The following is a 23153-nucleotide window of genomic DNA, read 5'->3' as shown; positions in this document are numbered from 1 at the left end:
CTTTCACAAGCATTTTTCACATTAAAGTTGTGTTATAAAATTACAGTGGGTGGAAATTACTTTTATCCCATGTTTACAGAAACGTCGATCAAGGGTCAAAGGAGTTTATTAATGTGCTCTCCAGCTACAGAGCAGGTGAACAGTAGAAAAGAGTGAACCCAGGTTTTCTGGTTTCAAGCTGAGGGCTCTACAAACACATCACAGAGTAATTTAGAGATGAGCCTTCCAGCGAGAACACTCAGACTTCCTGGGAGACCTGGTGTTTGGACCGAAAGATCAGTCTGATATTTAAGACCTTGGGTAGCTGTAGCACCTAAGCCTTGTTGTTCCCAATTTAAGAAGAGGTAGGCTAGGTAACTTTCCTCTCCTTAAACGTGGTAGATAGTCTTGTATAACTCTCCTTTCTTCCTCTCCACCCCAGAATACGGTCTCTCTTATAGGTAGAATTTTGTGTCTCAAAAAGGTCCATTAAGATCCCCATACCTCTGTACCTGTGAATGAGACCTTATTGAGAAGTAAAGTTTTTGCAGATGTAATTAGGTTAAAATGAGGCCACACTGGATTAGGGCCATAAGACTTGTGTGCTTATAAGAACACAGAGCACAGACATACACAGGACACTCACTGTGTGGCCATAGAATCAGAGGTCGGAGCGACGCTCCTCTAAGCCAAGGTTGCTGGCAACACTAGAAGCTAAGAGAAAAGCATAGGCCAGATGCTCCCCCGGAGCTTTAGAGGCAGAACAGCCTTGTGAACCCCTTGATTTTAGATATATGACCTCTAGTGCTGTGGGAAGAGAACATGTCTATTATTTTAAGCCATGCAACGTGTGGGACTTCATTATGACAGCCCTAAGAAACTTATATAAATCTTTATCCCTCCAGGCCCTCAATGTCCGGAACATTGACTCCTAGAAAAAAGAAAGTATTCTTCCCAATATCTGAGCATAACAAAGCCATTGTTGGACTTTGAATAAAAGTTCTATTAAAACTTTGTCTACTTTCTAGTCCACGGGGACCTATCCAATTTAGAGGCTGGTGCTTTTGGAAAGAAAAATTAGACTTTTTAATTACTTTCCCTGCTGCTGCCACCACTGCCACCCATCCTGCTAATGTATCAATTTCGTTGATTGAAAAGACTGGGTAAATTAAATATCATTCTTTCTCTCCCTCTCTCTCTCTCAAAAAAAAAAAATATTAACCCAACACAGAATCAAAAATGGAAAACAGAAAGGCCCTCCAGCACCCTATGGGATTTCCTCCGTAGCTCTGGCAGGAAGTCAGTTTGATCACATTTCTGAAATTACATATTTAATGTGGCTGGCCGTGATCAGCCATTCCGGCCCTCAGGAGCCTGGTATCAGTCAAAAGCAGCTCCCAGCTCCCTAGTGGTCTGTTGTCAGGGCCCAAAGCTTTCTTTCCAACTCTTCTGCCCCCAACAGGCCAGGTCACTTTGTGTTCTGTTCCCAGCCCTGCTCCACTGAACTGAGGAATCGAGTTCTTTTGTGGCTCATGCATCTGTGTTGTTATCTACAACGTAATAAGCAAAAGGCCTCTGGATGCATTCACCAAAAAGGCTGAGTCCCAAAGGGAATTGCAATGCCGGCAGTCATACAAGGCCCAGGAGCAGGAACCATCTATCACCTCGAGCTCCGCTGACCTGCTGGGAGTCAACAAACTCAATCCATAGAAATTCAATAAAAAGCAGTTGGCTTAGAAGAGACAGGTTGGAAATGCTCCTCTTAGTCGTGTACCTTTGAAACGAAGATGAATAAACCCATTCAATAAATATGACGAGTGTGTCGCTCCACTAGTGACGAGTTGAGTCAGGAGAAGCAGAAAGAAGAGAATCAAGAGAATGGTGGACAGACTGACATGAAGATGGACAAAACAAGTCGAGAGGGATCCATTTAAAAACAACTGTCACAGACAGAAACAAGGACACTGACACAAAGGAAAGAGAGGGACACAAAGGAAAGAGATGGATGCAGGGACAGAGGTAAGGAGGGACACACACAGGAAGAGAGAGAGAGAGAGAGACAAAGTGGAAGGGCACCTACGGCTGCCCGATCTCCTTTCCGTGTATTCTTTCTCCCACTAACGTGGTTTCAGCTACCTGGACAGGTAGCTCCCTAATCCTTGGTCCAGTCTTGACCTTCCCTGTGAAGGACCCTCCTGCATCCCTACCTGTCTGTATCATTTTCCCCATAGTGTGCCTCCAGAAACAGAGAATGGGAGGCTGGGTGAAAACATTTGTGGAGCACCAACTGTAGTCTTGGTTGTGTTCGACACGTGTGAGTGAGTGATAAAGACAAATGGGATACATTTCCTTCCCTCAAGGGACTCTGGAGGAAGAGGAGGCCTGGGTACCCTGTGACAAGCACATGCCTGTCCAAAGCATCCTGGAGCACAGAGGAGAGGAGGATGGGTCAGTTCTGTAGAGGATCCAGGGAAGTAGACATTCTGGAGATGGGGACAGCAGAGCTGGAAACACTGAGACCAGTGAGGAAGGCAGCCTGGACAGAGGGGCATATGCAGGGACAGGTCAGGCTCTGTGACACAGGGAAAGAGGAGCTGGGAGGGAGCCACAGGGAGAAGCTGGAGAGAGTTGCTCCTGGGTGTGCTCAGGGTTTGGACATGAGTCAGCATGAAAAGCATAGTAAGCTATGAAAAAGAGGGGCAAGAGGGAACTGGGAGACTTGCTGTATGTGGGGTAAGCAGGCCCTGCGTGGCTCTCCAGGAGAGCCCAGCTTGAGAAGTCGAGTGGATGGACTTGAGGAGAGACACCATCTCCTATTTGGCAAGGAGAGATGGTGTCCAGAACATTGAGACAGAGGAGAAGGGGACTAGATCCATATTGAACGAGTTCTATTTGAAAAGCCATCAGGACATCCAGGTGAAGATGGCCAGGAGGGAGTGGTGAACCCAGGTCTCTGAGGAAATAAGGGAGATGGGGAGTCACTGGCATCAAGACAGGTTGAAGCTGGAAGATGAAGACCCAAAGAAGATCAGAGGAAGAGGAGCATGAAAAATGGAAGTGGAGGAGTAGAGAGGAGAACCAGAATATGGTGCAACCACAAAAGCCAAGAGAATGAGGAATTTTTAGACCAAAGAGCCATCCATTATCAGTTGAAGCTATGTGGAAACGAGGTAGAGCAGGACCGTAGAGATCATTCCTCATGCTGCTGAATACCTTATATGTTTTACATGCTTCCTCTTTTCCCCATGTTTCCCACTTTCTTATTCTCACTTAGTGTTTTTCTGCCCCTTCAACCTGTCTTCCTAAAGCCTAACCTGGGGCCAGGTGAGCCCCCTGCCTGTACCGCAGAGCTTTACCTGAGCACCTAGGCTATCCAGATCTTGCTTTCTCCTTGGAATTGTTTGATGGAAATTTTTGATAGGATTTTTTTTTTTAACCAAGACAGATAGTATTATCCCCCTCTTGAAATCAGAGTCTGAATTGTATGGAAATATTTTCTGATCATCCAGATTCTCCAAGAAACCCTTTAGGTGATTCCCATCTCATGAAACAGGCTTTTCCTTTTGGTTCATTTTAACAAATCACTCTTCTAGTCTGTCACTCATCTCCCTTGGTGGTTCAAGTGTAAACTAGGTCACCTGATAAAGGAATCGTATGTGAATCTAATTTACCCAACTGAAAGGTGGGGGAGATGCTGCACATCACTATATCTGTCTGTCTGTCTCTCTGTCTGCCTATCTATCTTACATTCCGTCATCCAATACACATGTAACAACTTGCCCAGCTCTGTGTCCCTGCCTGCCACGGAGATTCTCACCTATTTAATGTTTATCGCAGATGTGATGGGCTCAAACATCTGGAAGGTGCTTCTTAAATACTCATTGGATGATGACATTAAACGTATGTGCATTACTCCCAACACCCCAACAGTCCTGTGGAGGGAGACTCTCCTTGGGTCCAATGACCTTGGATCCTTGCAAGGAAGGTTTGCTCTGACTCAGAAAAGATGCAGCATGCCTGTCAGATTTAGCCAAACTTCTTTTGGGCTATTGTACAGCAGGTGTTCATGCTCAGCAGCTGGTGACCACGCTGTGACCTCTAAATAAGACCAGCCTGGTGGCTGTGGACCTCGCTTTTATCCTTGTGTTTACATAGTGTCTCTCCACAGGACTTCACACCTCTGATGTCACACTGTTCCTGGTGTCTTTGTTACCTGTGGTCCTGTACCTCCATTTCTCTAGACTATAAACATGTAGAGGTCAGAGAATTCACATCTGTTTTCCTTTTATATCCACAGTACTTACCCTAGGGTGTTATAATCAGTCACATTCTCAATAAATGTACACTAGACCATAATATTTGCTGGAGAATCCAGCAAACTAGAAGTGGACTTGGGTTTCTCCATTCCTAACCTAGAGCTTCCAGAACCTGGAGATCTCTGTTTCAACAAAAGGTGGGGAAGTTCCCATCAGCCCCTCATTGGTGAAGTCAAATTAATTGGTTTCAGGAGAGAGATGTATCTAAAGGGAGGACAGTTCCTAGGCTAGACTTACTTTGGTTGAGAATTCAAAGCTGTGATTTTAACAACTTTGGGCAGGCTATTTTTTTTTTTTCTCCTCTACTCAACCTAAAAAAGCATATTCAGCAGACATGAATGAGCTGAGGAATTTTTGTTTTGACAGCTTTGGGACATCTGAGATATTGTACACAGAGCATTTCTAACCAACCTAGAAAGACATGTGTCCAAAACATATGCAGGAAAATGACTGATCAAGAGTGAGAAAAATGAGAGGAAATCCTCTTAAAATGAAATGATTTGTCAAGAGCAGCCTCAGATGCAAAACTTTATGAGGCTCAGATTAACAGGACTTTAACCAGCACATTTGGGAAGATGACTAGAATAATTTGATGAGAAACTCATTGACGTCTTGAGCTATTGGGGTCCACAGCTCTCTGGTTAAATAGCCTCACCTTACAAAGGAGGAGACCAAAGCTGAGGGAGGTCATTGTTCTCCTCAGGGGTAGTGGCAAAGCAAAGATTCAAACCCGGGCCATCTGTCAGGCAGAGCCCATCCCAGCTTCCCTTCAATAGAGGTAGGGACGATGGCATTTTTTCTCAATATCTGGGCTTACAAATTATTTTCTCACATGTCAGTCCTATCCACAAATTCACACATCTTATCATCTGAATGATTTGGGGCTCTGTCAGCCCCACAGTGTTGTGTTGTCCCAAGGATTGTTTAGTGGGGGGTCAGTCCCTCCCTGGTTTCAATGAATCCACTGCTAGGCTCAGTCTAGTTGCTTCACTATCATCTAGAGAGCACCTTAAAAACTAGATTCATGTACACATGTAATCTCAATGGCTTGGGAGGCTAAAGCAAGAGGATTGCAAGTTCAAAGCCAGTCTCAGCAACTTAGGGAGGTCCTAAACAACTTAGCAAGACTCTGACTCAAAGTAAAACATAAAAAGGGTTGGGGATGTGGCTCAGTGGTAAAGCACCCCTGGGTTCAATCCCCAGTACCCACCCCCCCCAAAAAAAAAAAAAAAAAAAAAAACCTAGATTCTCAGAGTCCCTGAACTGCATGACCAGGTTTGGAAACCACAGGTGTTTAGTTCCCTCCATGTTGCCTGTCTACGTCTCCTCTGCGGTAGCCACACGTGTGCTGTGCTCTGCTGCCTCTGTCTGAAGCTAAGCCCAGAGTGATGAGAAAAGAATTTTAACGTGAGATCCCAGCTCTGATTCTTATGAGTTTTATTACCTTTAGCCACCAGTCCACTGTCTTTGGTCTTTCACTTGTAAACTGGAAATGACCATGATTCCTAATTGGCAGGACAGATTTGAAGATGCCCAGAGTACCTTCAAATGGAAGAAGACCCATTTATGGAGAGGCTGGTATTCTGGATTTTGGTGTCATGGCTGTATACAATGGAAGCTTTTGGCTTAAAACTCTTTAAGTCCCTGGTTTTTCCCTCTAAAACCTGCAATTGTTTCTATCTTTAATCATACTATTATTCCATGCAGCCCAGCTTCAAAATCCATTATACAATTAGACTAAATTAAGCACTATTAGTTCCCTGCCAATCTTGAATAATCTTATTCCCTCCTCTGTTCTCAGCAAACTTCCTTGCTAAACCTGCACCATCTGTCAAAATCTTTTCAACCTTCAAGTTGAACTCCAGAAGTTGCCTGGAGGTCTTTGAGCCTTTGGCCTCCTAGGCAGATTCTCCCATGCCCTGTGGCCCCCTGGCCTCACCAGTCTGCCTATCTCAGAGGCAGATAAGGGCAAGTCCCTCATCTCCCTCATTGGCCTGGGAGTCCCTGGCAGGCTGAGTCCACACCAGAGCAGTCTGGGTCTCTGCCTGAATTTCAAGATCATCACCAGCTAGCAACCCACAGTCATCTGCAACACTCTGGAAGTTATATCCATTCAGAGACAGAGGAGAAGTGAAGGGGGCCATTTTGCCCATTCTGAGTTTCCCTTGACCATCAGGCTCCCCACCTATTGTGACGGACGCTACATGGCTCAGTGCCCTTCAATATTCTTGTTTCAGAAACACCATTCAGAGAGATGTAGTATTGAGCAGCAGCAGGAACTGATAGGCTTTTACCAGGACCTCTGGAGCATGCTTTACTCTATCAGAGACACCCCTGCCCCCTGCACTATACACCCACACTCACATGTGCATGCCAAATGCATGTTTTCTAGAAATTGCAAAGAGAACACTGGACTGGGCGTTCAATCTGGATTCTGGTCTCAGTTCTCTTCCTTTCCCAGAACCAAGACGATGCCACCTTAGTCAAGTCACTTTCTGTTCCTGGGTCTCAGTTTTCCCATCTCTAAAATGAGGAGCTGGGCTAGCTAACTTTGGTTTTAATTCCTTCCCTTATTCTTTTCCGGGATTACACACAGAGTCTCATTTTCCTATCTGTAGCATTTGACGGCCATGGACAAGGGCAATGAGAATCAAGCTTTCTGCACCTCTCCCCCCATTGTGCAAACTCGGGCACATGCACCTCCCCTTCCGAGGCTGTGTTTATATAATTGATTGATTGAAGGAGACTTGGCCCTTCTTCACTGCAGCTTGATTATAAGTGAGCTAAACAGATGCCTTGAATTGGGTGATTGGTTTCCAGATGCATTCCAGGGAGCCGGGTGATGGGAAGGAAATAAGTGATTTCAAATTCTGGGGCCTCGTGACAAATGAATTGTGCTAGTGGGTGGGGACAGAGAGGGGCCAGTTTTGGTACTTAGTGTTATGAAGTGAGTGACCAGATGTCGATAGCATCTGGTAGATTAATATCAAAGGTGACTGTTGGGCTAAGTGCCCCTTTAGGAGATGATCCAGAAAGGAGGAGCACAATCCTTTTCCATCCAAGCCTGGGATAGAATTCAGGGCTCCTGGGTTGAGTACGTGATCCCTCAAGTGTCTGAGTATGGCAGAGCTCAATTTTCAACTTGTGCAGCCTGACCCTGTGCAGGGTATGTGCTTCTAATTGCTCCCTGACCTGCCTTCCAAGTCACCTTAGTGCCCCACACCTAGGAGTTGATAAAGGCATCTGTTCTAGTTGGCATCCACTTGGGTCCTCTAAGGTCAAGTCAGTTCAGTGGATCGCTAAATCCCTGGTGAGAAAACTCAGGCACAGAGAGATAAAGCAACGTGTGTGCGTCTCAGGACCATGGGAATGAGAGCATCCATCTATATAGCTAAGAAAGCACGTCCATATTTATTAACTTATGAGAACACCACAGCAGAAATGATTATTTATATCATCATCATTAGTGTTAAAATTCTCCCTGATTTAAACATGAGGGAACCAAGACTCAAGTGGTTAAATGAATTGCCCCCAAGCACACGGCTAATTGGCCTGGAGCTGGGAGGCTTTCCAAGAACTCTCCAGTGATCCTTCCCCTTCATTCCTAGTCTGCTGCTTTCTTTCACCTTGTTCTCACTGTAGCTTCTGGCCTGCGAACAGACCTGCCCACCAACAGGGAGCTTCCGGCAACCACCACAAAGCAATTTGTTGGCAGAAAAGTACCTCAAAGACAAGAGAACCCACAAAGCCCTTTTGAAGATTAGTTGAGCCCTCTAATCATTGGGAGACACTTGAAACGGAGCCATGCATGTTTTTGCTAGCTTATTCAAGAAAAGAAAAAAAAAAAGGCAGGAGGTTCTGGATTTTTGAGAATTTTCCTAATTGATTAAGTTATTGCCTTGTTTGTTATCCACAGTTTTAAATAATGATAATAATCCTCACAGGGTTAGGAACTAAATTTTCATACCAATTCTGCAACCATCGTGTATTCTTTGGCAAGTTCCAGAATATCTCTGGCTTCAGTTTCTTTATCTCCGATGGTGTCCAAGGTCCCTGGTCACTAAAAGTCTACTATTGTGAAGTTTTGACAAAGCCCATGAGAAAAGGAGACCCCCGGCTCGTGCCTCAGAATCGGTGGCTACGGAGGGACTTCGTAAAGCTGGGAGCAGTCCTAAAGGCCTGACAGTGTTTAGAAAGCTGGTTTCGCAGGCTCTGTTTAATGAACTGTAGCTTCCAATACAGATGCCTCTAAAGGCCAACTGTAAAAGAATTGCCACATATGTCTGACACTTCGTGTGGTTCTTTATTGAATACACAAAGCAGGCTTGTCAGGAATACATTGGCATTTGTGTATGCCAGGAAGCAAACTAGCCCAGCTGGATGTGCCAGGGAGTGGAGCCTGAGGAAGGGGAAGCTGCTGGTTCAGAGACGCTGACATTCAGCCGGGCTCAGGCTTGGTGCTCCCTGGGGAGGTGGCATTCAGAATGGCCTCCCCAGCCAGCGGCAATGCCCTCCACACTGTGTGTGAAGAACTATGACCAGGATGTGACTCTGGATAAGTTTTTCCCCTTGCCGGGCCTTGTTTTTTTCCCCACCTGAATAATAGAAAAATGGTTGACTTCAAATGCCATCAACAAATTCTAGTGGCCTCTGATTCTGGGATTATCACCAAAAGGTCACACTGACCTTGCCATGTACAACAAAATACTAAGGAAATGGACATCTGCCATTATCTCCTTTAGACCGGCAGCCGGAAGACCCCACACACATTATATCTCACAACAAACAGGAAGCCGTGTTGATGTAGAGCAGGGCTATGTGAATTCTGAATCGGCCAGTGTCTGCTGGGAATTTCGCCATTCCAAGCATCTGTGTCATCACCTTGAGCCCTTTCAGCAGTTATAGGAAGTTAGTGTCATCACTGGGGTGACCAAGGCTCAGAGAAAATCAAAGTGTCCCCCATCACACAGCTAAGAGGTGGCAGAATTTGAGTCAAATCTCTAAGTCTTGTGCTCTACACCTGTGAAATAATCATGGTGATATTAAAGTCACTTAATAAGACACATGGATACAGACATAGAGGAAAAGATCATGGGCCTGGTTGGGAACAGTGAGACCACCATTCAACAAGTGAGAACAGTCAGGCCCAGCGCCAGGCTATGTGCATCCCTGAACTTAAACATCGGTTTAAGGTAACTAGAGATAGGTTAGCATTAACAGGAAGGTAACCCAAGACAAAATCACAGTCATATCACCAGATTTTAAATGATCAGCAGGCCTGATAATTTTGTTTTCACGTGCAAGTCTAAGAATCCAGTTGATTGAATTCTCTTGCAGGCCCTTGCTGAACAGAGATTCCAATGGCCATGGAAATCTTGCACAGCCCACCCTCACTTCTGTCTTTGGAACACCAAACCATACCCAAGGAGCATGGCAAAATGTCAGGAAAGTAGATGGGCAATTTGAGCCCTGCAGGTGTGGCCTTGATACACGCCCCTGGGATTAACACTTGGATCTTGACAATGTGTACTCTGACCAGCTCTTCACCTGGGGCACCCCGGGTCTGACTTTGCGTAGGTGGTACCAGGGCTTTCCAAGATAGCTAAGATGCTCTTGCTCCTGCCCTGCCCCTGAACTGGTCCTGTTTGTCCCTTTAGGGGTCCAGTTTCTGTGATTCAGCCTTACTTTGAGTCTTGACTCCTACAGCTGACTGTGGCTCTGTTGAGGAAAGCTCGATCTTCTGCCATTTAGATCACCATCCCCTTCTTGTGAGACATGGAGGTCAAGGCCCCAGGTGTCCCAGGAAGCCAGTCAAAGACCATTCAGTTACTTTTTCTAGCTCTGGACCTCAGATGAGACTTCACTTCCCTGAGTCCCAATGTCTTCATCTGTTAAATAGGAATAAGAATTCTACCTCTTTCCAATGGATCGAATAAGATAATGGTATAAGGTTGCTGGCATGGTGTTGACCCCAGTGAGTCCCCAGTATGTGTTACCAATTATGAATATTCTTCCTTCAGGCCTTCACAGAGGTCCTCTGCACGGGGGCCCAGGGTCTATACACACACCATTCAGTGCTGCCAGAAATAAGAATGTAAGTCAGACCCTCAGCTTGACTTCAGAAACACTTCATAGTAAGACACGAAATGAATTCATAGAACATTTTATATGACTCATATATATATAGTCTCTTTTATATGATTGTAATATTTGCTTCCAAATCTTATGTTGGGCCATGGCTAAAAGACATCATTTAGTGGGCTCATGGAGGCCTTTGCTCCTTAAAACCCCTGCCACATGTGGTCACCTGGAGGATGGCTGGTCTTGAAGGGAGCATAAAGAGAACACTAGGTTTGCAGATTGAGACTTGGGGAGCATAAAGAGCCATTTCTGGGAGCGTCAAGTCAGTAATACAAAATCAATACAAAGAATTGTTGGATTTTTCTAAACCCACCCCAGGAGAGAGCCAAGTGTTCAAAGTGCATTAAGTCTCCCTCTGACCCTTCTGTGGTATTATGAAAAAATACCTAGAATTATCCCCTATCCCTTGAGTGTCCAGGCGTGGCATGTGGATATGGCTGGGAAGCCCCATTTCTGCCTGAGCAGCTGGTACTGGCTCTCCAGGCACAGGCCAGGCGGCTTTGGTATCGGTAACCTCATACCTCCTAGAGACCTGATTCCCACCCTCAGGTTAAGAGTGTTCAGAGTAGCTGGTCCCTGCCAACTCCTCCCCAGCCAAGGGGTTCTGATAAGGGGACCAGGCATCTTTGGACAGGGCCACCCTATCATGCCTCTCATCAGTTACCATAAAGTTCTCCTGAATGGCCACGTTTCACCGGCAAACAGTGCCTCAAGCTAATTGTTAATAAATTCAGGTTTTTAAATGTGACTCTTATCTGGGAAAGTTTCGATAAAAATGAATACACACACATGCCCAGAGACACGCTCAGACCCTCATCCTGGGGCAGACGTCTGTAAAACCTGCTTGGGTTTTTCTTCCAGATTCATTGAGAATATGGAGACAAATCAAGTCCCCTTTGAGTGTGAGATGACAGCAGGCAGAGTCTTAGGACCAATGTCTGTAGGTTCTGTTGGGTCATTGCAGGAAGAGACTAAGGGTATCTGTGGCTTTCTGAGATGGTGGGTACCAGGGAGGTTGGGTGATCCTTTCGTTCCAGTTTCGAAGTGCCGAAATCCAGGTGTAGAGGAAATAACAGACCTGCTGTGTGCAAGACCTGGAACCACCCTCTGCTCCACTACAGACACTTCCCACCATGGCACTTGGTGCTCTTCTCAGCAGGCAAACCATTTCCAGAAGGCTCCATCGACTCACCTTTCTTCCACGATAGAAGTGACAAAGTCAATAGCAGTGATTTCAACTAGGTAGTCCGTAGGTTTCTGAAAAGTGTCTTTTTCTTTCTTTTATATATTTTTATTTGACACATCATTATTGTAGCTGTGTTTCGGTGGTCAGATTCCATGGGACCAAAACAGGCGTATAACATAAGGTCGCTATCTCTGGATCCTTCTGAAGGTCACAGTCACTTTGCAAAATGGGCCTGACACTGAGAACATTTAGATCTGTCCCCAAGGGTAATGGATAAGCCTTTGCGCATAAAAGAAGTTTGCAGATTTGAGGTCTAAGAAACACTGAAAGAAAACACTGCACATGTTTCTCATACATTGTTGAATTTAATCTGAAGCTGCCATGGTTTGAGATTCTGAAGGCACGGAGGAGGAATGGAGGAAACTAGGGACTCCATGAATGTTATTCCCCACCTCTTCACTTGGCATGGCCTGCCTCTGATATTGGGTTGCTTCAGGCTGAGCACTTCACTGAAGCCCTGGATCCCTCTAGAAAGACTCTACAGTCCCTAACTCCCAGGCCCAGTCAACAAGGGTTAAAGACAAGAATTCAAGAAGCACCCCAGGTCTAAAACCTTAGAAAAGGCCCAAGGAAAAGAGGCTTAATCTGGTATTATTATAGAAATCAGGTCCCAAGTAATTATTGCCCAAAAGGCACTAAAAGAGGGGGCGGAAAAACATGCATCTCAATGTTTTATAAGAAATTAAATCAGAATGTAGAAAAGCTGAATTCAATTTCACCCAAAATGAACAATAATGTTAACTTCATTCCTATTTAAAGCCAGAGACTACAGCTTTGACAACTAAAGGGAGGCTGCCTTGGAGCAAGAATTTCAAAACAAACTCATTTGATAATCAGGACATTTGCATAGTCTGTTTCACTAGGCAGAGCCTGGCCCAAGCACAGCCAATTATCAGACTCTCCAGAGTTCAAAGACCCAAGAATTGCTGATGCTCAGGGCTGGAAGCAGATATTCGGTTGTCTGTCTGTTTAATATGCCCATGTGGCACATTTGCCAGGCAATGTCTGATTTGGTCCAGCATACCTCTGTCCAAAATAGAAATAGTTCATCTTTAATTGGAGGAGGCAAATCAAGATAGAAGGTGGTTGCAGACATTGAAGTTTTGAGAAAGGCACCAATAACTGTCAACGTGGGATGGGTGGGGAGCTGGTAACACTCTCGTCTTCTCATGTGATCATGCACTAGTGTGGATGAAGCTTTCTGGCCCTCTCCAGAGGACCCATGCCTTTCTTTTTGAAAGTCATTCTGGTGTTGCAAAATAGAAATTGCAGGACCGTTTTTTCCCCTTGTATTCTGCTATCAAAAATCAGGGTCCTGGTGAGCAAGTTCTGAAGATAAAAGCCACCTGTGATTTCTGGAGGCCAGCTGTGTAACAGCAGCTCAGCTCCAGAGTCAGGGAGGAAGTCTCCAAGCAGATAAAGCATCTGGACAGCAAGTGGCCTCAAACCCAGATGAGATCTACCCATTTCAGCTTGTCTTTATGAAGTTGATTGTCTGATGGTGGGAGTGTGAGTACTGTTAACCTTAGTACCAGAAGGGCAGCAGCTCCTAGAGAGGAGCTGGGGAGCATGAATCACCACTGGATGAGAAGCAGAAAGATACTTAATAGAAGTGTAATTGAAGGATTTTTTTTTTCCAGTATTGGGGATTGAACCCAGGGCCTGATACATACTAGGCAAAGGCCCTACCACTGAGCTGCATTCCCAGCCCACAAAGGATGCTTTTTTTCTTCTTCTAAATGTAGTTTAGTTGGTGTCAGTGGGAATTATTTTACTCCCACTTCAGGGCAAGGCCTGCTGTCTATGGATGTGATTAAAGGATCATCCAGTCACCAGCTGTCTGCACTAGAGTCAGCCCCATTTCTCTGCTGCATTCTGAAATTCTCAACACCAGACGTCTTGGAGATAGGGGAAGTAGTGGCCCCAAAAGCAGATGTTAAAAAGCACACATGCTAATTGGGAGTTAGCACCCATTAGCACTGCCACACAGATTGATTTATCAAATTAGCTCTAACCCTTTGGAGAGCAAGGATTTCGGAATCTTAAAAAAAAAAAAATCAAGAAGAAACTTTAGAAAACATCTGGTCTAGATCTTCTATTTAAGGACCTCAAAGCTCAGAGAAGTTGAGTGAGCTATTCAGGGTGACCAGTAAATCACTGGCAAAGCTTCAGATGTAGCCCAGATTTCACTAGGTGCTTGTTTCTAGAATCATCTACTTTACTGGTGAGGAAAACAAAGTCTACACCTGAGAAGTGACTGGCCCAGCCTGGACTGAAATTGAATTCCCCATATTCCTTATCTAATATTCTGTCCTTTATTATCACATCCTGTTTTCATAACACTATGACTGAGGGGAGAGAATAAAGTAATAGGTGGCTGAATGATTTGCATTTTGGCACGTCTTCTACTAATCCATCAGCAAGCTTTGAGAGCCTACTATCTGCAAAGTGAATTAGCCATCTTGGATAATGGACATTGAGTAGTGGGGGAAATGAGAAGCTGAGTGGCCTGTGTGCTCTAAAATTGCGGCCAACATGGAATGATTGGGACACAAGGATGCTCACAAAAATATCATAAATGTCCCAGAGCATCCCTCTTCCTGCCCTTCTCTCTCGTGACTCTCCTTACCCAATGACTTTCCCTGACCTCTCTCCAAGATAACAGTAAACCCTGGTTCCCATCACAGCCTTGGTCTCTTCTCTGTGGGGAGGTTGAGAGTGGATTACAGGGCTGGCAAAGCAGCACTGTGGGTAGACCTTGAGTTCCATATTGGTGTGGCCTGACTAGGACTTCTGAGCTCCAACTGAACGTAGATGATACATTTTACCGCGAGTTCTTATGCAAACTTAGGAGGTCAACATTATCATTCCCAATGGGCAGGGAGAAAATTGAGGGCCAGAGAGTTTATTTTTCTTGCCTGCAGTCAACCAGCTGGCAAACCTCAGAGCCAGGGTCAGATTCGTAGAGAACTGGTTGCTCAGGTAGGCTCGAGGACAACTCTTAGGACGGATCATCTCTCTACAGTCAGAGCTTCTCACTGACCTACAGTTAGCTCTTTTTTAGCCGGCCTTCTCTCTGGACACCTGTCATCATATGAGTTATAGACAGGACCCATTTTCTTCTCTTAAGCTCCCTCTTACCAGTATGGAGTCCAGCCACCTATGGAATTGACAACTGACTTCCCCCAGACAGGTGAAGGTTGTGAATGAGAGGTGGACAGCTTCCTGGTGTGGAGGGGCCGCATTTGGGAAAGAGTTTGTTCCACTGACCCTTGGCTCTCATTGCAGGTCTGGAGTGCAGCTTTGACTTCCCTTGTGAGCTGGAATATTCTCCTCCACTGCATGACCTTGGGAACCAAAGCTGGTCCTGGCGCCGCGTGTCCTCAGAGGAGGCCTCCCAGGTGGACTTGATGGACGGGTCTGAGGCAGAGTTTTCTAAAGAGATGCCCAGAGGTAAGGGTAGAAGCTACTGAAAAGTGTCCTGGATGGGCCAGGGCCAGAAGGGGATGCCCATTTCTGTTTGAAATGATGAGGCTTCCTCACTCCTGCTCTGCCCTGTTTCCCTTGAAACCTACTTTTAATATCTGTGTCTCTCCACAGCTTCTTGGACCATGCAAGGAAGAGAATATCAAACTCTGATTTTAAGATCAGTCCAACCCTTCCCATTTTACTAAGGAACAGAAATAGGATTTCCTAACTCTTCCACATATATTTCTTAAGGTCAGATATAGGATAAAGTGCTAATCTATTTGTCTGTTTGAAATGAGGTTGTCAGGTAAAATACAAGACACCCAGTTAAATTTGAATTCCAGATGAATGATGAACGATTGCTCAGCATAAGTATATCTCATGCCATAGTGAGAATATACGTATACTAAGAGTTCTTCCAATCATACTAAAAAATTCAAATGTGATTGGGTGTCCTGCATTTTTTATTTCCTAAATCAGGCTCTCTTAATTTGGAAGGTACTGTGGAACTGGGTTAAATGCTCCTTTCGAAGCCATTATGAATATTCAAGCTGCATGCTTGTTTTGCGTGGTGCTTCCAGTAGTTCTGAGCTGCTCAGGAGCATCCCCTTCTGAATTTATCAGGGACTGAAAGGGTAGGCTGTGAATAAGTGCTGGGTCCTTGTTATGCTTTTGTGGAGTTTTGAGAGAGGGATGTCCAGCCTTCAGGTCTCTTCAAGCCAAACCTTAGGGCTCCTAGTTCCTTGGACACAGAAAACTCTACTGACCCCAAATTGACAGCCTGTGTTTCTGATTTGTTTTTTGTTTTTGTTTTTTTAGGCAGAAATAATAACTGAAATGGTAATAGGCTTACTGCACATTCAGAGTAGCACTTTCAATTTGCAAAGCACTTGCATTTATACTGTCTCACTGGATTTGAATGCTGTGAGGGAAGAAGGGCAGATGAGAAAGCAAGGACTCAGAGGAGCCGAGGAACTGCCCAGCATCACACAATTTGGACTTATGGGTCCAGGTCTAGATGGCGTTTGTGGTGAGTCCTAGACAAGGGCATTTTCTCCACATTGTTTCTGTCTTTGTAGCAAAAGCTATGGCCAGAGCCTGCTTCAAGCCGTATTCTTGAGGATGATTATTTCAGGTTCACATAACCAGAGAGTTAACAGAGAGGGGCTCAGGTGAGCTGGTAGAGGTGACACACAAATAATTAATGTTCTCAGGCTTACAGCATACATCAGCCCTGAACTCTGTCATGATAACAGAACTGTGAGACGCCTTTCCTTTTACACATTCTCCTGGGCTGACCTTTCCTGTTTTTTATGACTCTTGAGATTGCTTAATGTCGATTTATATTTTCAGCTTCTTTCAACTTGGATGATGATGTGTATTGTGTGTGTATGTATGTGTATTGTGTGTGTGTGTGTGTGTCGGAGACTGGGTCTTAACCCAGTAATGCATCAGAATCTTCTAAAGAAATGATAAAAAAAATACTTCTCAGGCTCTATAACCTATATTGATTCAATAGATTTGAAATGGAACTAGGAATTTGCACATTTAAAAATTTTATTATGAGTTGCAGCTTGTGTAAAAACTCAGGTCTAAAATGTATGCATACATGAAAGATTAAAATAAAACCAGCACCTGTGTTCTCACCACCAAGTGTAGGCATTTGAATGCTATCAGTCCCTTTGTAGCCTATCTCCCACCTAGATCAGTCTTCTCTCCTTCCTCAGAGTTAATCACTACCTGCATTATGTTATTATATCATTTGTTTTTCTTTACAGCCTAACCACCTTTGTATATATAGCCATAGTGAACACCTTGGTTAGGTTTACATGTTTGCAACATTTTAATATAAATGGCATCATTCTGTCCTTTTGTGATTTGTCCATTTTGATACTTGCAGCTATGGTTCATTGTCTTAGTACCAGATTGAATCCATTGAATGAAACTACTGCAATTTCTACCTTTTACTCTTATTGGATATTTGGATGGTTCCAGATTTTTGTAATCACCCAATAACACTGTTGTAAGTGGTTTTGTACATGTCTCTTGGTGCACACATATGTCCAACAGTTTCTCTAGAGCATGCAACTAAGAGTGGAATTACTGGGTGAGAGAATCAGTGACTCGTCCATTTCACTAGGTCATGCCAATCTATTTTGCAAAGTGGTCACACTGATTTATACTCTTGATGTATTAGTGTTTCTTACCATGACTTTATGATGTTCTTACCAATAACTGGTATTGTTAGACTTTGTCATTTTTGTCTATCTGATGGAAAATTTTAATTTCCATGATTCTTTTTAAAAACATTTTAATAAGTTTCTCAGGTGATTCTGAGACTTAGCTATGCTTTTGTACGGTGGACATGGACTCCCTTCTAGATTCATTCCTATTCAGCTATCCCTAAGGATATCTTTGGATTCTAATACCCAACATCTAGAAACACATATTTTTGATCATTGTAGAATTTTTTTAAAAAGAAATATTTATATTCTAGGGATTGATAGTGATCACAGTTCGGTGAGATCAAGAGAAAAGGACAAGTGGCAATTATGTTCCTTGGGAATTCCATAGACTGTGTGGAGTCAGGTGTTATAACTTTGAAAGTCGGTACTTTTAAATAAATTTTTAAAATGGTGCCAATAAATTGTGCATCGCCACTCTCTGACCTGCTTCTTCTCTGTCTCCTACCTTGTGATCTCCAGCATATGTGTGTTACACCGAAAAATAAGGAGGAGAGAAGGGAAGGGAGGTAAAAATAAATGTTCAGTTCTTGGTGTTTCTTAGTGTGGAAACACATCGATGCCTTGATGTTTTTATGAAGCTTCATCTCAAGGGTCAGTTCGTGTGCTGACTGCAGACCTTTTCCCATTAGATGAGTCAGTCAAGACTGGGATATCCATTTTTAAAGAAAATATTGTCAACTTCTCTCTCTCTGAAGTTGTGGCTCTTACTGTGTGATAGTCTGCTGCATTACAGTGGTGTGAACAACCACAGCAAAAGCCACTGTGCCTAAGCGGGCCTGCCTCATCACGCCCTTCAGGGAGCAGTGTCACCTGGGAAATCTCCCCACTGACAGAGATTTTTTTTAATGGGCCCTAATAAAGGGGTCTACGCTCAAACAGCATGGACCAGTCATAGAAGCAGAGGGACCAGCTTCCCAGCCATTGCAGTGACCCTTCTTGCAGTGACACTCAGAGGGGCTGAGACCGTCCAGTAATGAGTCTCTCATCTCTTTTGGGGTCAATTCATTACATCACTACTTATACCCTGAAGTAGGAGGTTCCTCATGAAACAGGCTGATATAATCACATCCCTTGCTCTTCAAGGACAGGGTCAAAGACATAGGAAGAGAAAATGACATGCCCCGTCTGCACAGTGACAAAGCAAGGATCCACCTTCCAACCCGAACTCCCCCATCTTTAGAGCCTCAGTTTCTCTGCTATTGGCATAAAACATGCTTGTGGTGGAAATGAGGAGGAGTGATGGGGTGCCTTTTAGGGTAATGTAGTCACTGTTTTATTTATTTTTTAATGGAACATTTATTGGTTGGATGGTATTTAGACTCTATTGCAATATTTCTTGTCGGGGTAAAGAAGGGCCAGAGAAAGGCAGAAAGATAATACCACTCATAGATAATGAACTGTAAGAATATCAGTTTTGAATGATTTTAATTTATGGCCCCTATGGCTGAGAATAATAAGGGGAATACAATTCAGAGCAGCAAGATAATAAGAAGCGGATCATTTTGAAGGAATACAATATTATAAATTAATAAAATCTTGAGGAATCATCAGGTTGAGACATTCTGTGACTTTTTAAGAAGTGCCAGGGGCATGTTTGATGTCTACCACTTCCGACCTTATGGAATATATTCAGGGGAATAATTTTTCTTCTTCCAGAAAGCAAAAATTTTGGTCTCTCGCAAGAACCCTAGATTTACAATGGAAAATATATGATCAGCCCCTTCTTAAACCCCCTTCCCAGCCCCCTCACTCCTACGTATACACAGGACAGATGGATTTGAATTCTGCTGGGAGGATTTAAACTCTGCTTTGGTCTCCTGTATCAGGACTCTGATCCTCAAGTTCTTGCTTTGTTTTATTTTTGGTGGGGGATTGGGGGAGCACTGCCATGGGGATTCTCCTGTTCATCAAGATGGCTTAGTTTTCACAAGAAACATTGTCCTGGAATGAATAAAGATGCTTCCATACATGACCAGAGAACTGAAATACCAAAATGGGGTTGTTGTTGGATCCTAATGTATTTGTTTCTTCCAACCACTAAAGCAAATTCATAAAAACTGGACGCTTCATAAAATGCTTTATTCTGTCCCAGTTCTAGAAGCCATAGCCTGGAATCAAAGTGTCACCAGGGTTGGTGTCTTCCAAGGCTCTGAGGGAAGAATCCATTCCATGTCTCTCTCCTAGTTTCTGGTGGTTTCTGGCAATCCCTGCTGCTCCTGGGCTTGCAGAGGTATCACCCTAGTATCTGACTATATTATTACGTGGTGCTCTCCTTGTATCACTGATTCTAATCTGTTTCTTATGTCACCTTAAACCCAGTATGATTTCATCTCAGGATCCTTAATTACATCTGCATGGACCTTGTTTTCAAATAAGTTCCCTTTCACAGATACTGGATGTTAGGATTTGGTTGTATCTTTTGGAGGCCACTAATCAATCCACTACACCTTGATTTCCTCCCCTTGCCTCTGGGTTGGCACGTGGATCCCATGTCTTATACTCCCTGCACCTGTGATCTGTGGGTTCTCAGACTCTTCAAGAGGTCCAGATAGGCAGGTTCAGCATTTCTTATCCTTCCTCCAATTTCTTTCCCCTAATCCCAGGGTTTGAAATATTCTTTGAAAAATCTCTGAATACCTTTCAAGTAGATTCCATTTCAGGAGTCTCAGGAACTTGGGCCAGCTTGGTGGGAAAGTTTTCTCAGGATATAGCCCTCTTCGCACTCAGTCTCTGCAGGCTGCAGCTGGGCGGCCGAGGTGACTTGAGTCTTATGCTCTGGTTATCCCTTTGGGGCACTGGAAGACAACTAGAGCAATGAAAGTCTGCCCAGCACTTCCTCCTTTATCCCGTGAAACTCATCCTTAGCCACCCATTTGTGCCTTCAGGTTTCATTTGGGGATTGACTAGGACCTCATCAATTAGCCTCTTCAATCATTGATTGCTACACATAAAAGGGTTTGCAGCAAGCTCCATAGGTGAGGAAGGAAAGGAAGACAGGCTGTCAGTAAGATGAGGGTGGGAGGAACTTCAGGGTTGGAGAGTCACCAAGCTTTATCCTGAGAGTCACCACCCTTGTCCCTGCCATGCTGGGTGAAATGTGCTAGTTCAGGCCTCAAGTCCAACATTGATGGCCCACAGGCCACAGTGGTCACCTTTAAGGTCACTTGGTTAAGAAAATCAATAATTGCATACTTCACTTTGCCTATATCAGAAACCTTTAGCAAAGACAAGGACATGGAAGCCAGGAGAGCAGTCAGGAGAGATGAGCCAACCGGAATAGAAGAGCAATGTGATTTGGAATGACTGTGCTCCACACATGTGCACACCTGGACAGGATCCTTTTTCTTTCTTTTTCATTTATTTCAGCTTGGATGATCTGAACTGGGACTGTCCATGCCAAGTATGAACAGGCTCCACCTCCCTCAAGCGCCCTTCCTGGGCTGTTCTCTCAGTCTGCTGTCCAGTTTCTTTTCTAAGGCTCTGCCCTGCCAGCTTGGTTTTATTGTATACCCCATCAGTCAGATATTTTTGGAACACATGCTATGTATGTATTCATCAATTATATGTATGTAACTATATAATACTTTTAACAAAGTTTATTTTGTCCTTTTTTAAGATGAAAAGAAACAATTATGGCCACACTTTGGAAACCACTATAGGGCGACTGTCCCCTGTAAATAAAAGAGACTTCCTGATTTGCTGAGATGTATCACCCTGGCCTAAGAGTTATTGATGTCTCTGTCCCTTCTGTAGTCTTTATTTAATTTATTTATTTATTTATTTATTTATTTATTTATTTATTTATTTATTTATTTTTTGGTACTAGAGATTGAACCCAGGGGCACTTAACCACTGAGCCATATCCCCAGCCCTTTTTATTTTCCAGTTTAAGACAAGGTCTCACTAAAATGCTTAGGGCCCCCCTTAAGTTGAAAAGGATAGCTTTGAATTTATAATCCTTCTGCCTCAGCCTCTGAGCAGCTGAGATTACAGGCATGCACCACTAGACCCAGTTCTCTTGTCCTATAAGGAGTCTTGTGGAGCAGGTTCTTCCTGCCCACTCATCTTTTATAATATGGGTGGTGCTGGCCAGGGATCTCTTTCCTGGGAAAGCCTCATGGTCAGGTCTAGCCCCTCTGTTTCCTCTGAAGTTTCAAAGGCATTTAGTCTCTTTTCTCATCATCTACATGGTTTTGGAGAGGAAAGAAATGACTTTTGGGTTGAATGTGACTGACAATACCAACTCTCAAAAATCAAAATGAACCTTTCTTTATAGAAATTCTTAATTCCCTTTCAACAGACATACCTAAGGTACAGCATTGCGACTAGATATTTCTTACCAGAAATCTAAAAACATTATCTTCATGCTGTTATTTATGATGATTGAAAAATTAGAAATAATTTCAATGCCCAATAATAAGGAATTAATTAAATAAAATATAGAATACCTAAAATATCATGCCATATTACATTCATATTATCTAAAATCATTTAATAATAAAGGAAAATGTTGAAGGCCTATTATTAGGTTTTTAAAAAGCAGGTCAAACAATACATATAAAAGAAGTTGTTTAAAAAAAAAACTGTATATATATATATATATTTTTTTTTTAAGGAAAGGCGTCTATAATGAAATACACCAACCTCATTACAGAAGTTATTTCTAGATAACTAAATTGCCAGTAATTTTTATTTCTTCTGTGTCCTTTGTTATTTTCCAAATTTGATCCCATGAACATGCTTTTACTTTTACAAGATAAAACATTACATTGCAAGATAAAAACGTGCATTACAAGATAAAAACATGCTATTATTTCTTAATACACAGGGATCAAAAATTCTCATTTGAGACTGTATTCTATTGAATTATCTCAGACTTTTAGGGGTGAAAATATTAGTAATTATACCACAATGACCAAAAAGAGCCAATGCTTCTGGCTGGATGAGGTGGACGAGCCAGCAGACAGCAGGCTCTGTTCCTCCTGCCTGTGCAGGGTACAGTGCACTGGCGATCGGCGTCGGCTCACAAGTAGAGAGCATCCTTCCCACCACCTCTGTCTACTTGGTTTATCTTTGAATGGTGAGAAAATGTAATCGTGGAAACAAAATGAGCAATGGGTTGAGGAATATACTCAGGGACCAGATGGAGCATTTAAGCAGGAGTGGCATAGACCTCCTACATTATTTCAGTCCTTGTTCCTGCACACTTACCCGAGGGTTCTGGATGCTCATGCCTTTCTTTTGAGCATGGCTCCTTATCAAATTGAGATCACTGTGGATGTGTGGCCTCTCATCCCTGCCCATCAAACTCACTAAGGAAGGCCATATTAGTTCTCTGGTTCTATTTTCAGAAATGTGTCCCTCATCTCCTGAGCAAGGAAGTCTTTACACTCTTGCACAATCACATCAACACTCTGTGATTGGTGATTCACTCTAATGTGACTCTAGCACCAAGCTAGCAGCTGGAGCTTGAACTTCAAAAAATGATTTGCCTTAATGAATATCCTACTTGTCTCAGGAGTGGAAGTTTCTGGGGAAGCACTGCTCACCTCCTTGTCAGGACCGACAAATTCCAGATTGTGGCCTCCTTTGCCTTCTAGAGGTAGCCTCTTCCTGGGAAGGGATCAATTATAGATGTCTGTGAATGTTATGTCCCTTCTTAATAGAATGGTGTAACCTTACCCAGAGGGCAAAGGAGTAGTCATGTAGAGTAAGGAAAGAAGAATAGGAGTTGGGGGAAGAAGAGCTCAGTTTGCT

At 43.6% G+C, this 23153-nt stretch overlaps 1 protein-coding gene across 1 annotated transcript in view; it reads left to right on the top strand.

The window, feature by feature from the left end:
- The window catches only part of Alk (ALK receptor tyrosine kinase), a 643754-nt gene that overhangs the window by 188443 nt on the left and 432158 nt on the right, over positions 1 to 23153 (top strand). The window contains exon 3 of the mRNA XM_027933420.2: positions 14971 to 15135. Coding sequence (XP_027789221.1) covers positions 14971 to 15135 — 165 coding nt within the window. The remainder of the gene's footprint in view (positions 1 to 14970; positions 15136 to 23153) is intronic.

Source organism: Marmota flaviventris, chromosome 14 (assembly GCF_047511675.1).
Source record: "Marmota flaviventris isolate mMarFla1 chromosome 14, mMarFla1.hap1, whole genome shotgun sequence".
Taxonomy (NCBI): domain Eukaryota; kingdom Metazoa; phylum Chordata; class Mammalia; order Rodentia; family Sciuridae; genus Marmota; species Marmota flaviventris.
The sequence above is the reverse complement of the archived record's forward strand: the minus strand, read 5'-3'. Positions and strand labels throughout refer to the sequence as shown.